The 17,008-nt window shown below is 40.1% G+C and overlaps 3 protein-coding genes across 7 annotated transcripts in view; all 3 read right to left on the reverse strand.

Moving 5' to 3' along the window:
- CADPS2 (calcium dependent secretion activator 2) overlaps positions 1–17,008 on the reverse strand; it is a 484,769-nt gene that overhangs the window by 350,655 nt on the left and 117,106 nt on the right. The window lies entirely within an intron of this gene.
- RNF133 (ring finger protein 133) lies at positions 7,099–9,054 on the reverse strand. Its single transcript, XM_082846318.1, has one exon. The coding sequence runs from the start codon at positions 8,670–8,672 to the stop codon at positions 7,545–7,547; it is 1,128 nt and encodes a 375-aa protein (XP_082702444.1). The 5' UTR covers positions 8,673–9,054; the 3' UTR covers positions 7,099–7,544.
- Positions 10,896–13,049, reverse strand: RNF148 (ring finger protein 148). Its single transcript, XM_082846824.1, has one exon. It carries the CDS (start codon positions 12,142–12,144, stop codon positions 11,233–11,235), a length of 912 nt encoding a protein of 303 aa, XP_082702950.1. The 5' UTR covers positions 12,145–13,049; the 3' UTR covers positions 10,896–11,232.

The raw sequence follows: 17,008 nt of genomic DNA on the forward strand, positions 1-17,008 counted from the left end.
AATCTAAATTCTCCCCAGGCCATTCTTCAGGTGTTCAAGTCAGCTAACACTGTCTTCAACCTTCCAGGTTAAACACTCCTCAGATGACAGGGCGCCCTCACCAGCGTGAGGGCTCTCCTGGCACATGGCCCAGTTTTTCTCTGTGTTCCAGCACAGGGCCCTCGCTCCTTTCAGGCCTTTGTCCAGCTGTTCATCTTCTTGACAAAGCCTTCTCTATTTAAAACTGCAACTCTGCCTCTGACAAGTTCCCATCCTGTATTGTTTTTCTACACAGCACTTATAACTATTCAATAAATTAAATTTTTTTAATATAATTTATTTCCACTAGAAAGTAGAAAGTAAGCTCCATGAGGGCATTGGGTTTATTCACCCCTGTATTTCCAGGGCAAACCAATATTTAATGAATGAATGCATGAAATGATTCATCAATGAATTTGCCACATAAGTAAATTCTCACCATTAATGTGAAGAAAAGGACAGCAATTCTAGTTACAGAAGCAACGCTGCTATTAATGCAGTAGGAAAGGCCACACACCTTAAGATGGCCTGCTTAGATGCTCGATGGTCCTCCTCTTGTACTTACTTTCAGCTACAATGTTAAAGATAGTAAACTGAGTCTCCCTCCAGTGTTTGTGAAGCTGGTTTTACGGATCCAAACCGAGGAATTTACATAATTTTTTTTTTTTTTTTTTCTGCGGTACGCGGGCCTCTCACTGTGGTGGCCTCTCCCGTCGCGGAGCACAGGCTCCGGACGCACAGGCTCAGCGGCCATGGCTCACGGGCCCAGCCGCTCCGCGGCATGTGGGATCTTCCCAGACCGGGGCACGAACCCGTGTCCCCTGCATCGGCAGGCGGACTCTCAACCACTGCGCCACCAGGGAAGCCCCTACATGATTCTTTTTTTGAATTTCATCTTCAGCCCACCATTTTAGTATGTTATTTTCAGACCTTTAGTGAACAGGTGGTACTAAACACTATCCTTTGCCAGCGCGGACTGCTCAGTCCAGTGCATGGATTGCCCTAAGCTGTTTCTGCTTCTCAGGTTTTTTTCTGTCCTTATGCTTTGAAATTCATAAACCATCTAAAATCTATTCATCTCCTCACAACTCCCTTGGCAATGTGATAGTGGTGGCAGAGAAACCAGAACCGGGAGAGAAAAGGAGCAAGCATTAATGCACAAGCCATGCACAACAGAGCAGCTGGATACCTGAAATATGCCTAAATGTGTCTCTAGAAAACTTAACAGCAACTATTATTTGTGTCATGCTTTAAAATTCACACTTATTTTCATTTATGCTATTTCTGATGACAACCGTATGATGCATCCTTCTGTGAAAATGAACTGACCCTCTGTGACAGAAGAGGTTCTTAAACTGGAAGGTCCATCAGAATCAGCTAGAAGACCTGTTAAAACAGACTCTTGGGTCCTCCAGAGTTCCTGACTCCACAGGTCTGCAGTGGGGTCTAAGAATGTGCAGTTCCAACAAGTCCAGGTGATGCTGATGCTGCCGGTCTGAGGACCACTGTTCCGAGATGCTCTGCCCTGGGGCAAGGATATGAATGTGCAGGCCATCTGATGTAAAGGCTTGGTGTTCTTTTCAATAGGCAACTGTGCTTCCTAGGCCTGAACTTTTAAAACAAACTGCTATTATTAAGAGAATTATAAAAATTACTTTTTGCCCCTTTCCAACTTCAGAGGAAAGGAAGGCTCTATAAAACCCCTCTGACTGAAGTTTTTACACAAGAGAACTACCAATTCCAGAATCAGTACCTCCTAAATGGAAGTATCCTTTCCTAGAGCTTGACTGTCCTTCTTCCCTCACTCAGACACACCCTCCCCACACCCTCCCCTGCCCACACTCCTCTTTCCTAATTATTTATTTTGAGATCTCAGGAGTTACTGCTTTAACCATCCTGCTGCTAGCACTTTCAACACCTCTAGCTGGGATTTTTCTTCCAAGGCCTCATCCTTGAAGTCCTCAACACGAGACTTACCTAAACACTTTCTCCTTTACGTAAAAAGTAGCTTTCCAAGCTACCTGCAGTGTAGTGGTTAAGACCAGGAGCTGTGGAACCAGACCAAGTTCAAATACAGGCTTTGCCACATACTGGCTGTTTAACTTTGGGCAAGTTACTTAGCCTGGCTGGGTCTCAGTTTCCTCATCTAAAGAATGGGGGTACTAATAACATCTACCTCAGAGTTGCTGTTAGGACTAAGTGGCTTTCTACTGTTAAGTGCATATAACAGGTATACTGCAGCTGTTAAGTGCATATAACGGGTATATTGCAGCTGTTATTTTTCACAGCCACCTCACTGCCACCTTCACAATCATCAGCTTCACTCAGGCTGCTACACATTTGAGAGAAAAAGTCATACAACTTTGTAATTGGAGATACGGGTCCAAAATAGTAACATTAAATTTCACATAATAGTAAATTACAATTAATGTGAATTGTCTTGTTAATAAATTACAACAACTAAGTACTGCCTTTTGCTATACTGTTCCAAGTATCTCATTTAATTAGCACAGACCTATACTTTCAGCTATATAATGAACAGCACCTATAAGTTCTTTGGGTTCCTCAAATTCAGCATACTAAAAATTTGAACTCCCCTTCCACCCTAAACTTGCTTCATCTAACTATTTTCTACCTCAATGAATGACACCATCACCTCCTACTGGCCCAGGTCAGAAACCAAGGAGTCATCCTTGACTCTTTTTCTCAACTCCTTCTGACCCATACCCTTCTCTTCTGTATCCACTATGTGTTGCTAAACTGAAGATGAAAGCTACAGGTACAGGCAAGTTTTCAAACCACTGTGACTGTGGTCAGTAAGAAATGAAGTAGAAAATTCCTATCAGAAAATGAGATCAAAGAACATTACCCTGGACATGACCCACCTTCTATTCATCTCACCCAATTCACCCGTCACTGTTTTCGTTCATACTTTCATCTTATCAACTCCTGGATTATTGCAACTACCTGCAAAATTCCCCGTCTTCATTTTCCTAAACCAAAATTTTACATGACACTCAAAACTTCTTTAAAAAACACTGTTATTCACTGTTCCCTCCACGAGCATGCCCTCTGTCCCAATCCAGTAGTTCCATTTCAAATGTTATTTTCTTATTTAAGCATTCCTTGCCTTTCCAGTTGAAATCCACTCCTTCATACTCCCAGAAGCCTTTAACAATTCCTCTCCATGAAATGTAACCCTTTATAACTTGACATTTAGATTTTTACCTGTATTTTTCAGGAAAGTGAAAACCAGTAAAGCTGAAGGAATCAGAGGATAAAACTAGAACTTGACTAACATAAAGACTCTTTGGAAGAGCCCTATGGCAGTGGTTCTCAATCTTGTCTGCACATTGGAAACACCTGGATACCAGGTACCTGGGCCCCACCCCAGAGGTCTTGGGTGCAGCAAGGGCACTGAGCATTTTCAAAGCCCTTCACGTGATTCTGACATGCAGCCAACGCGGAGAAGTACTGCTCTATGGGGAATATAAAAAGGAGTTGAGATTAATAAAGGACTCTTAAATAGCAGTAAAGATCTGGTGGAAATCAGTAGAGATGACTCAGGGTAGGCAAATGGTACTGCAGAAAAAAAGTCTGGAAGTCAAGGAATTCAGTAGCACTTCGTAGATAGAGTAGGACTAAAATGGCTTACAACTGGCTGTAGGCTGAAGTTGGAGAAGATGAGATGGGCTTGGAAAGGATGGTTAAGGGAAACTAGGCTTGGAATGAGAACAAAGAGCAAGTGGTGGAAGTGAGGTCAAGTGAATTCAGAGAAGGAATTCTGAAAAAGGCGCCGTAAGTTGGGAGGTGTTCAAAGACGACAGAACTTCTGGGGCAGCAACGAATGTTACAGATGTAGGGAAGTTTCCAAATCAGGGTTACCCTGCTTATCAACAGTGATGAGGAAAATTCCTATCAGCAGCTGAAGTCAAAGAACACATATCTTGGAGGTCTGACGAAGATGACAGCATAGTTGCAGAGAGAGGTGTTATAAGCTGTGGTGTAGTTATTAAAAAAAAGGGACGTTTTTTGGAGAGATTGTGATGGAATAACTCTAACACCTGTGCCCAGGGACCAGATCATCTCTCCAACTTAAAGTACATTACCCACCCCCCCAAAAAAAAGTTCTTACAGTTTAGAAAACCAGGTATGTATCTTAAGATATTTCTGTATCAGTAATTGTAATAATCCTTATTTTTCATTACTAAGCACTAAACATTTTTTAAAATGAAGTACAAAACCAAATAAATTCTAAAAAAAAACCCAAAAAACCCCAGTGCTCACAGTAAATGATGGAGTGGGAACATGGAGTTGCCATTAAATGGACTCCTTCGCAGTTTCAACGTGTGAAGGTTTCCTCTGTACTTCAATGCATCTTCAAATTCTGATCCTTTCTCCCACTTGATTCCTGCACGCTGCTTCAAAAACCAGTGAGTTTTGCAGAAGGAGAAAACACTTTAACTGTATATACTAAGCATAAATACCATCAGAAATGCCAGATCCTGGCTCACTAAATCCTTTGAAATACATTATTGTAAATATTATGGCTGACCAACATCTCTACAGGACAACTGCGTTACAACAATCCTACAGCAAGAGGCAGGAATACGATCAGTGTAGTGTCATATAATACGAGGAACTATACAGGTAACTTCACCTATGGCATCGCCCAATCAGTGGTCAAGTGCTTTAGAATCATTTTCACTTCAGTAGATAGTAAATCCAATTTATCCCAGTTATAAGGAAAAGAGTTTAATTTTTATAAGGAGTATCAAACCCCTACCTAGCGAGGTGAGCAGGGGGAATCAATTACCAGAGAAATGCAAAAATATATACAAAGGAGAAATGCAAGGGAAATCCATTATGACACTGGTATTGGGGGCAAAATAATTCATATTATAGCCCCATGCCATTATGGCAAAATACATTTGCATCACTAGGTACAAGAGAAAATGGTGTAGCCCACAAAATAGGTAAAAATCTATTACAATGAATAATACCTAACATTTGACATAGCAGTGCTCTTTCCAGGCTCTAGTTATTAAACCCAGAGTGAAAGTGGTTTATTGATCTGTTTACAGCATTCTAAAGACAAGGATTAAAACTGCTATTTTGTTCTGACCTAAGAAACAGCTATGGAAAGAATTTAGTCCACTGCCTGCTACATGGTAGGCACTCAGCAATGACAGTTCCCAAGTTCACTGATGTGAGCTTTCCTTCCCCATTTCAAACACAGATTCTAACTATCCTTTAAAGAACATCTGTTGAAAATTCTCAAATCAAGACCACAAGCACACAGTGTTAAATGTTTGATGGTCACATTAACAAGAGACATTACATGCGAATTTCTTACACATGAGGGTTAAGTCAGGTCTAAGATTGACAATGACGAACAAAGTGGAAGAAAAGGAGGGAAAGAAAAGGAGAAAGCAACGAGAGTGCAGAGGAAGGATGGAAAGAACAATGTTGTGTCAGTGTGAAGAGCAAATAAATTCCTCAAGTGTTGGGTCTATCACGGAACACGTACCCCACATGAATCTGCTGAAAGTTCACAGAACTATAATAACCTGAGAACCCTGGGCTTGGGGACTGCCAGCATTACCAGATGCATTCATTTCCATTGCTCCAATGATTCCAGCAGGTAACCGGAGAAAGTCAGTCTAGCCACCCCTATAAGCTGCCAGCCCCTCGTGGCAGAGATGCCAACAGTGGCCAGTCTGAGAATGACAGCTTATTCTGGCTTGGGAATCCTACCAGATGTGGCTCCCATGGGGTCCTCCGTGTCCTGTCTCTTCAGTGTGATCTGTGGACCTTCAGGAAAGGACTCTACCCTGAAGATAAACTCAGGAAGACACATGAAACAGTGTTCCTGCTAAATCCTTCAGCAGCCTTGGTGCTATGCAAGTCCTTCAAAGAGCAGCTCTTGGGATTAATTTCATCAAAACACCTCTCCACGGTTGGGTATAAAAAAAAAACCCTGTATCTACCAAGCAAGGCATCACCCCCATCTGGCCGTCTGCCTAGTTTGTGCTGTGTCTCAGTTCTCCCTGGCCTTCGAGGAATGTCTTTCCTCCTTTAAACAGTCTTCTCTGGCACTGCAGTTAGAATCAACTACTGCCCTCCTGCCAGTCTCTGGATTCCAGTACCGTTAGCACCGAGCAACTCATGAAATTCCTCTTAATAAAGCTCTCTCTAGGGTTGCACAAGAAATCAAATCCTTGTGTCAGCCCTGGAGAGTTCAAAGCCCTTTGTTAAAATTACACATGCTAAATTGTAATACTGAGTTCTGGGCTAAAAATTGTAATTTTCTATATTTTCCAAAGCGATTTGGGATGAAAATTAGGATTATGTTCCCATTATTTTGTATGACTGGCATAAAACTGTCCAGTTTTTCAGATTAACACATAATAGTTACATTATTTAAAAGATAATAATTATTCATTTACTCAAATATTTGAGGGTCCGGCACTGTGCTGCATCCTGAGAATACAGTGAACAAAACAAACAATCCCAATATGTCATAATAACTTCTACATTGTGGTACTTATCTACAAAATAATATGACATAATTAAAGTGCCTTATTTAATTGCTAGGGAGTAGGGTGGGACACATGGGAAATAAATACACAATTACTAAATATAGGAATTCTTCACTTAAGTCTTTCTATACATTATGAACGTGTAACAACTATGATAAGCAATACTGGGCACTGAAATCGCTCCTATTCACTTAAGGAGTGCCTAGTATTTTATTAAAATTTCTATCATTATATATACGCAGATCACATAAGATGTACTCATGGCTGAACAGAACTATTTGTCAAAATACTAAAATTCTATACAACAAAATTTTCATGCCAAGAATGAAGAAAACACAGCACAATGACCTCAAAATTAGTATACTGTACTATAAATATCAAAAGACACATTTTATTCTTCCTAGTATATAAAAGGTAATTTATGTTTTTCAAACTTCATCGATAGTTTCTGTAATATAAGGAATGTGTAAATATGTTAATTTTCTTACCAAAATAAAGCCATATATATATATATATATATATATATATATATACACACACACACACACACACAAATTTAGGGAATAAAGTTTGTCCTTGGTTAGGAATTCCCTGACGGTCCAGAGGTTAAGACCTGGCACCTTTCACTGCGGGGGGCCTGGGTTCGATCCCTGGTCGGGGAGCTAAGATCCCATAAGCTGCATGTTGTGGCCAAAAAAATAAAAAGCAAAGTTCGTCCTTGGTCATGTGCATACAGAAATAAACATATATACTCACAGGAGTAACACACACTGACAAAAAGTTACATTTAGTAAAGGTGAAAAACGGGGAAAAAAATCCTGCTAGTACTTTTCTTCTGTCTCTGAGACTGGACAAAGCATGTAGAAAACTACCGAAGTAACAAAAAAAAAAGACACAGAAACCACACTTCAGACAAACTGCTTGTTAGTACTTAGGACCTGATTTCACAGACAGGTTTAATCCACTTCCTCAAAGGCCATGCTGTCAAGGTGGACGATGAACGTTTGCTGCTACTGAATTAGACGGGCCATCGTTCTGAGAAGCAGGGCACTCCTCCACGTGCGTCCCTTTATTTGACCTTCCCGCAGGAGGAAGTTCATTACTTGTGCCCTCTTCACGAGGTGACAGGATACCAGGCAATTCATTCAACATTAGAACTTGCACAGATTCTGTTCCATCTTCAACATCCACCTGAATCCCCAAAGCTTTAAGAATGTCACATTTGCACATGGGGCATGTCCCACGGGCTAGAATCCAGGGGTCAATGCAGTTCTTGTGGAAAAAATGTTTACAAGTCAGAATACGAACTGTATCATTAGGCTTATAGAGTTCAAAGCAAACTACACAGCTATCTCCATTTGGACTTACTTCCTTGTCCCCCTCTTTAAGTACCCGAAGTTGAAGCTGGCCACATGCTTTCTTGAGATCACTTGTTAACCGCTGCCATCTCCTGTTCTGAATCCTTGCTACCCAAAGTCTTTGAATATGATAAAAGATGAAATACGCTAGCGGAGCGGTTGTGACAATCACAAAAGAGACAAAATAGTGATTCATCCAGATGATGTGTTTTCTTCCCACCTCAATCATGACTGTAACGTGAACTCCCTTCTGAATTAAATGCAAAATCTCCATGCCTTTCAAGTTACCAATCATCACCACGACGATGTCTTTAAACGCCTGATGAGCCATGGGAAAAACCCGATTGCCAGTTCCTAGGAAGTTATAGATGATCACTCCGCTGGCTCCCTTCTCCACGGCCACCTTGATCTTCTGTGTGAAGGTACAGCCTCCCCGTTCAACAAGTGCGAGCCACGTCTCCGAGTTCTTCGATGTGCTGAAACTGGTACCAGGGTCACATGCGTTTTGCGTTTTTCCCGCTGGAGGCACGATAACTCCCGCCACTCTCTTGAGAGCAGAGCTTCTTCCAAACACTCCAGTCTCCCCCAACTCTGACAACATGCGATTCCCAACGTGAAATGATATGTTCGTGTATGCAGTCCAAACAGCTCTGGCTCTGCAACAGTGCTGGCTAAGCAGCCAAAGGAAACTGAATTTCATGAGCCAGGAAGAGGCAGTGCTGTTTCTCCGAGTGCCAATCTTGAGTAGATGCATCTCTCTCTTACTGCCTGAAGGACTAACCCAACAAAAAGATGTGGCTTCCACATCTGCTGACAATCAACATAAAATATTAAAGTGAAAAAAACCTTCTGGGTGAAAACAAGTTCCACTGTCTTCCAGCATGTTTTTGTAAGAAAGACGTCTTATGAGTTTCAGATGTTTTTTTGAGAGAAAGAGAAAAACTTTAGATTGAAAAAAAAAATCCCAGTCTCACTACTGTAACTCTACATACTGCTTACTGTTGGGTGGCATGATTATGACATAAAAGACAACACGGCCAATTAGGTAAGAGCTTAGAGCATGCTGTACATTTATTGGCTTGACTGTTTCAAATGTTGTTATGGGTAATTTCAGTGTTGTTACAGGATAGATTCAATCCTTGAGCTACTACATGTAATGTTACCTGGTATCACGTTAAACTAAAGAATATTAAAAATTGTATAATGCAACGCGTTTTAAAACCTGAAAACATATGCAAGAAAGACCATACGATTAACACTCTCCTTCACAATCAGTGAAGTAAACATCTGTATCAAAATGGCAAGTTTCAAAACCATGAATGAGAGTTAAAAATTAGCACTATGACCAGATATGGGATAAAAGTGGTAAGTAACACTGTTTTTAACTCACATTTGGTCACAGTGCAAATTTATCTATCATGTAAATTTTTTGAACTGAATTTATTTAATAAAGCTTGCTCAGAAATTTGTTGGACAGGTTTGGTTTTGATTTAACTTTTAAAAGCAGGGCATCCCGTTAAACCACTTCAGCCTCACTACCCTCACTCTTACATTGATTATACGTAGGGATGACAGCAGTAAAGACAAAAAAGCCTCATCTCATTTCTCTGCAGACCTTGGGTCTGCAGAGACATCTGTTAGTAATCTCACAATATTTTGAGGGAAGAGGAGGACGGGTACAGGGGAAAAGATTAAATAGAGCAATATTCGTTTAGCACAATTTACTTTGATCCAAAATGTAGCTATAGATTTTAAAAAGAAAAACTTCAAGGTCCTCACTTAAATTTAACCACTGACAGCAGTGACTGTTAAAGGTCATAGATGCTTTTAACAAAATGTTTGCCAAAATCAACAAACATCGTTGGTGGAAGACCTCGCATACACTGTCGGTTCTGCCTACATGCTGCTACACTTCGGCCAATGGCACAATATGACTTCAAAGCCAAAGAATGACATGTGAACTAACAAATATGGGCAGTCACTGGCACGGCCATACGCTTTCTCAGGGGTATCTCTCAGTGGTTCTCATTCACCAGCTAGGAAACCAAAGCCAAGGATTTTGACCTTGGACATAAATGTCTCTGACCTCTATGCATAGGGTACTAAGAGACACCTTAGGTTGGGTCTCACCAGGACTGCGGGAGCTAGTGTATTCTTATGAAATATCAGTCAACAACGTGACAGCTCAAAGCAGAAAAGAGGAAGGAGGAATGGTACCTAAAGGCCCAACACAAAGTGGCATTAAAAGAAAAGAACATTGATGTGACACCTCTGGCTCACAGTGGTCAATTTTCTTTCCCAAAGACCATTAATCTGATTTCCACACACCCACTCTTTAAAAAAGACAGTGAGGCACACAGTGGGTTGACTCACAAATTGCCACTGGAGTTGGACATCAATGCTTTAGCATATTATCCAGAGAGATTTTCATCAAAACAACAAAACCCACGTCTTCAGGCCTCTCATTGTTATACAGGTGTTCATCTACCAGAAAAAAGGAAGAGGCAAAATAAGGCAAGAGATACAATTTGGAAAGGCAAATGAACAAAACTGCAGTTCTGCTCTAGGTCTATATTATCAAAATGTCCCAAATAGAGACATACCACCATCTTAAGAGGAGCATTTACTAGAGTCAATTCTAGAAGGAAAATTTGCAACCATAGCCGATTCACCATGCTAGGATTTAAAGGGCTCTGGCAAACAAAGGTGACTTTTTTTTTATAATGCTGCCCTAGATTAGGCCTATAATAATTTAAAATATTTTTAGATACATAACCAGAAGTGCTACCATCTAAAATAATTATTTGGAACACATTACCTACCCAGTCAATACCTTTGGCAACCAGATTTTCTGGGTATTAATAAAATTAACCACGGAAAATTAAATCAAGATCTAAACCTATAATGAAGTTTACTGAACAGAAGTATTATTAGATATCAAAAATTAAACATATGGAAGCAAAGTATAAAAATGAGTATAAAGAAACTTTAAAATATTATGACTAACTCTCTGTGGCATCAATGTCACAATCATTGTAATTTGAAAATCAAGACTAAATTGCTTTTAATGTATACTAACATCCTTATTTAGATAAAGGCAAAAATGTATAACAAAACACTAGAAAAACAAGTTCAAATAGATGGAGATGATATGGAGTTTTATTTTTAAAGTACACAAATGTCACCCTCTTTAGTACTTGCATAGACAAGCTGCAGTTGAATTTTCTCTCTACATAAAGTGCTAAAAGAGAATTCATCTTCATTGTAACCTTTGGTAAGACTCAGTTACATCTTCAGGAGATTCTCTGGGTTTCTTAAGTTTTCAGAATGTGACACTTGCACATGGGGCATGTCCTATGGGCTAAAAGCCAGGGGTCGACGCATGCCTTATGGAAAAAATGTTTGCAAGCTAAAATACGTACTACATCTTGAGGCTTGTATATGTCAAAGCAAACAACACAACTGTTTTCATCTGGATCTAGTTCCTTATCCCCTTCTTTGAGCACCTGCAGTTGAAGCTGTCCGACAGCTTTCTTCACATCTGCCTTTCTCTGTCTTCGCCTCCTGGTGGAAGAATTGGGCACTCGAGGTTTCCAGGCACAGTACAGGAACAGGTAGGCCACCGTGGCAACCGCAAAGGTAAACAGAGATATGACATAATGGCTCAGCCAGGGCATGTGCATTCTCCCCACTTCAATGATGATCGTCACACAGACTCCTTTCTGAATCAAGTGCAAAAGTTCCATGCCTTTCAGGTTGCCTATCATCACTGCGACTATATTTTCCGTTCCCTGGTGAGACATGGGAAATACTTGGTTGCCCGTACCTGGATAGTTATAGATGATCACCCCATTTGCCCCCTTCTCTGCTGCCACGTTGATTTTGTGTGTGAAAGTACAGCCTCCTCCTTCAATGAGGGCCAGCCAAGAGTCTGCTCGCTCAGGCCTGCTGAAATTGGTCATAGGATTACAAGCGTTCTGATTCCATCCTTCGGGAAGTACCACCACACCAGACACCCTTTCCAGAGGAGAATGATTCCCAAACACGCCACTCTCTCCTAATTCTGATATACTCTGATTTCCCACCTGAAACGTTATATTCAGGTGGGCTGTCCAAATGGCTTTTCCTTTTGAATCAGGAAGGCTAAGTAGTAGAAAGATGCCAAGCCTCCACAGTTGAGATGAAACAGAAATACGAATTGAAGGAGTAATTCTAAGTAGGCTCATTCCTCCATTTGCCTATTAACTGACAAACATGAAGAAAAAAAAAACCATCCGTTGTAAAAGAAAGTCAAGAAGCTACCTTCAGGTGTTGGCGGTAGATCATTAAAGCACGTAAATGGAAAAGGCCTTCTATCTTGCTCCTTCTAGCATTTTTACTTTTGGTAGATTATCTTTCTCATAATGAAACAGAATAACAAGACTTGTTATTGGTACAATGTTATTTCAAGAAAACTGTGACTTCCTAATGGGGAAATAGTGACATCAGAGGTAGTTAGCCAATCCAAGAGTTTATATTAGTGCACTGCATACTGAAATCCTATTGGCCAAAAAGCTAGGCAGCAATGACTCATGTACCAACCTGAATAAACTCTAAAGCAAAAAAAAAAATAATTTTTTTAAATACCTCGAGTTTCTTTTCTACTTCTGGATAGCCTGAAAATCTGCCTCAGCACTTTTTGCTCATTGTTTTCCTATCTATAAGGCAAAGGAGAAATCGTTCATGTATAAGTGTACGTCCCTGTCCAGTCACCAGTTCTCAGATATGGTTCTGTGCTACCCAATATGCCATTCTATGGGAAGCAGGAACAAATCATTCCCTCTCTCTTCCAACATTAAATGCTTATCCCAGGCCTAAAGAGGGTAATGTAATATAAACTTTTACTGTTAGTCTGATATATTGCCATCTTGCAAGGCGAATTCAACTTTATTCACTAAAATCACTACCAAGAACCTATACTATGTGCTGAACAAGTACTAAGTATGGGTCATATGTTGGAGAAGACACAGACACCTACCTTGTGGAGATTATCTGGTGAGGGCAGATTTTAAACAAAAACACAAATGTGTAACTGCAAGTTGTGATAAGAGCTCTGAAAGGAAAACAGAGTATCAAAAGAAAGAACAAATGTAAAGGGGATCCAAACTTTGATTCGAGGCCAGAGGCCCAGGGCATTGCTCTCTAAGAAAGTGATAGTCAGTCTGAGGCTGGACAGATACATCAGAATTATCCAAGCAAAGTGTGAGCTGAGAAGATTCCGGGCAGAGGAATCGGCAATTGCAAGACCCTAAGATAGCAAGGGACATGGCAAGTTAAAGGATCTGAAGGAACATGAGTTTGGCAAAGCAAGAGAGGCAAAAGTTAAGGTGATGAGGGGAGGCGAGGCCAACAGCAGTCAGAGGTTCAGGATCATGAACCATAGACTAAGGATTTTGGATTATGTCCCAAGGACCAGAGAAACACACTGAAGGGTTTCAACCTGGGGAGGTGACTTAAGTGTTTCAAAATGTTCACTTTTTTAAAAGTGCACTTTGGCTTCCTGAAGTGGAAAATGGATTGGAGGAAGAGGAGAATAAATTGATGAGATGAGTGTCTTCTTTTAGGCAAAAGAAGACAGTGGCTGGGACTCTTGAAATAGCAGTAAGGATGTAGAGACAGACATATCAAGTTACTTTAAAGGTTGAATTAACATACGTGGTAACCGGAAGGGTAGTAGTGGGCAGAGCAAAGGATGACCATAGCTATCACAAGTCACTACATTACTTAGTTGAAGCAAACTGTAGAATCTTTACTGCTTTAAAGTTGCTTTAATGCTTGTTTGCGTTTATTTTAAATCTTCACCTGACTTCACTCAAGGATTCAATAAATTGGCAACACTCATTCAAACATTATTTACTATACACAGGACACATGCTACGCATGTCAAAAAGAAAAGGCAGCCTCCATTTGCTTGTGTGTGAAATAGACAGCAACATTTAAATCAGAGGCATGTTAAGAATTCTGTCATTTTCACAAAAGGAATTACTGTACTCCCTGGTCTGTAATATTTTAGTTAACATTTGCTGTTAAAAATAAAATTGGAACCAATCAACTTGCCCCATGCACAGAATTTTATGCAGGCAACATTTCAGTTCACATCTGAATTGTCTTTACATGTAGACTTTTCCCAAGTTCAAACAGTGTGAAATCCTGGCTTATTTATTAGCAAAGTGAAGCCTTACCACGAAGACAGTTATCATCATCATATCAGAGGCTGTTTGTTAAATATACCATTATTTAACATTTGAAGATAGAATTACATTAGTTTTTAAATCCTAACTTTGCTTTTCTGGTTTGCTGATTTTCAAGGTTGAAGGAGTTTAAGCAGTAACTATATGTCAGCTCAAAACATCTCAAATCTAAAGGTTCTTCATATGGTTGAAAAGACCAGTTTGAAAAACTTAGTAATTCATTGTATTTTCTCACCATATGAGGAAGCAGTTAAGGCAATGGAAGTTAGAACTTCCCCCCTCTTTCACCTGAGTCTTAGGACACACGCACCTACAAAAAACAATCCTTTATCTCTAACGCAGTGGTTCTCAAGTGGGGGATACTTTTAGCCCCCAAGAAATATTTGGCTATTTCTGGAGACATTTTTGATCGTCACAATGGGCATCTAGTGGGTAGAGGTAAGGGACACTGATAAATATTCTATAATGCACGAAACAGCCCTGTGCAGGAAGTAATTTTCTGACCCAAAATGTCAATAATAGCCTTGGGAGGGAGGAATCATCCCCAAACTCACGTGTCCCTGAGAAATGAGGCCTGAGCTCTTATCACAAAGTTTATAATTGGCAAAACATCCATCAAGGAGGATTCCTCAACCAGTCTCCGCTTCCTGTTGTCTTTGAAATAGAAACAGTGGACACCTGCACGAGTGCCTGTTAGTCCATGAAGCCTGATTAAAAATTGCATCCATTTGATCAGGACCAGATCCAAGAGTCTTCTGTGCTGGGGCCAGGATGTCTGGACAGGAAAGGAGGGAAGTGGGCAGTGGGGGTGGGAGAAGGAGTGGAAAATGGATAACTCGTGTTACTCTAATCTGTGACTTTTAGACCATTTATTCAATATATAGACTTTCTATCTTCTTAACAGCCAAGTATTAAAGAGGTTTTCATTAGCCTACCTGCCAGGTTCAACCAAAGGAGACTGAAATATACTAAGGCTGGCTGATCACGTTCAAAAATGCCTGCCTGTTCCACCTTGCCACTCTGCCTCTTTAAGGACAGTATGCTGATTTTTCTCTTACACAGGCCCATTTCATTATCCCCCAAGGTGGCTACTGCTGTTCCAGGCAGACCACATTCAGAAGCACAAAGAGACTTTTCTTCTCCCATCTCTCTATATAAGAGCAAGGCAATTTTCTTTTCCAGAAACCTACTAGACTTCCTTCAAGGTCTCTCTGGCTAGCAGTGCTTTAGAGACCCATGCTTAATGGAACCCCTGGAAATCAGAGTAGAATTATCATGATCAGCTAAGGTTAACCACGATTTATCCTGCTATGGAAAATCTCTTCCCTGACTGAGCACATGGCAGGAGGGAACACGAAGGTAATCAGTGCCCTGCCCCCAAAGGGAAAAGGTATGAACTGGAAGGTGAGTAGGTAAACAAAGTTCCTGAGGTTTACCCAAAGGAATGATACTTAAATAACCATTAACCACAGCAAACACATAATATTCACTATACACAAGGTACTGATATGAGCTGGAGCCTGTGTTACCAGGGACACAGCACGGCCCTGCTCTCAGGGGTCATCATCTAGGTAGAAGAAAAGAGTAATACACCAATTAGGTACATGCATATATATATATATATATATATCTCTTAACTTCTAGGTTCTAATTAAAATTCAAGAAGGTTATCAATTTCATTAACTTGGCGGGGGGTGGGGGGTGGGAATCAGCAGATCTCTATCCCTCCACTATTCATCAACCTCTGTTAAGAATGCTCAAAAGTCCAGAAATCTCTACTCTGAGAAGAAAAATAGCCAAAAACTCTCTGGGCAATGCTTTGTAATTGTATCTCTAAATGCAGGGAACCCTGAAGAGACTTCAATAAATTACCTCCCAAGTCACCGTATCCAGGGCTATGATATTATTAGAGATCTCTAGGAATCCACAAAGCACACTGGATTTGCATTTAATCTTGAGAAAACAACTGTATAGGGTTTCTGTGCGTAATTAAATGCATCATAATGGGATGTGACAGGAAAAAAACACTGACTCTAAGTAGCTTACTGAGAACAACAAAATAGCAAGTAATGCTAATGATATTCTCTGAAAGAGATATCTTTATTTCTAAAGATTTTTAAAGGCAAAACTTACTTTAAAACGTTATTATCTTTGATTGCAAATTGGTAAATCCTTATAAAAATTTCTTCTAAATTTCTCCTGTAAATTAGTCTCTACTCCCACATATTCTCCCAGACATATGCAATAAAAAAATTATTCTCCACATACAAATACACTTTTTCCACTTAATATTTCTGAACCCAGGAAAGTGTTCTGAATATGCTAAAATGAAATACAGTAAATTAAAAAATAATAAATCTTTGAATTACTTTCACAATCACACACTATACTAGAGGCAGGTACAGATGTGTGAAAGTCACAAAATTTACTCAGGCTCCTATTCATTATTCTTTATATTAACCAATAAAATAACTTGCAATATCACTAAAATCTCTGGTAACTAAGTATACTAGAAAGTAAAAATAGCCAAGACAGACATTCTAAATCACCATATCACTAGCCACGATTTCTTCGCTATGTAGGCCAGGATTACTATTCCCCTCTACTTATCTGCACGCCTAACAGTGGGATGGATGATGAAAGGGTAACTCGTGTAAGAGCTCCAGAAGTCTAAAGCTCCAAGAAGCCTTTGCAACATTAAAGAAAGGGAATTCTCACTGACGGTTCTCAAACACCTAACACAGCACCTGGCTCAAAGAAGTTTGTCTGAATGAATGATTAACATGATCAGGTTTACCACACTTGAATTCTTTCCACTGCTTTAGTTTGGCCTTCATAATCTTTCCACAATCTAGAGTTT

This window comes from Leucopleurus acutus, assembly GCF_964270905.1.
Source record: "Leucopleurus acutus genome assembly, chromosome: 9".
NCBI lineage: Eukaryota > Metazoa > Chordata > Mammalia > Artiodactyla > Delphinidae > Leucopleurus > Leucopleurus acutus.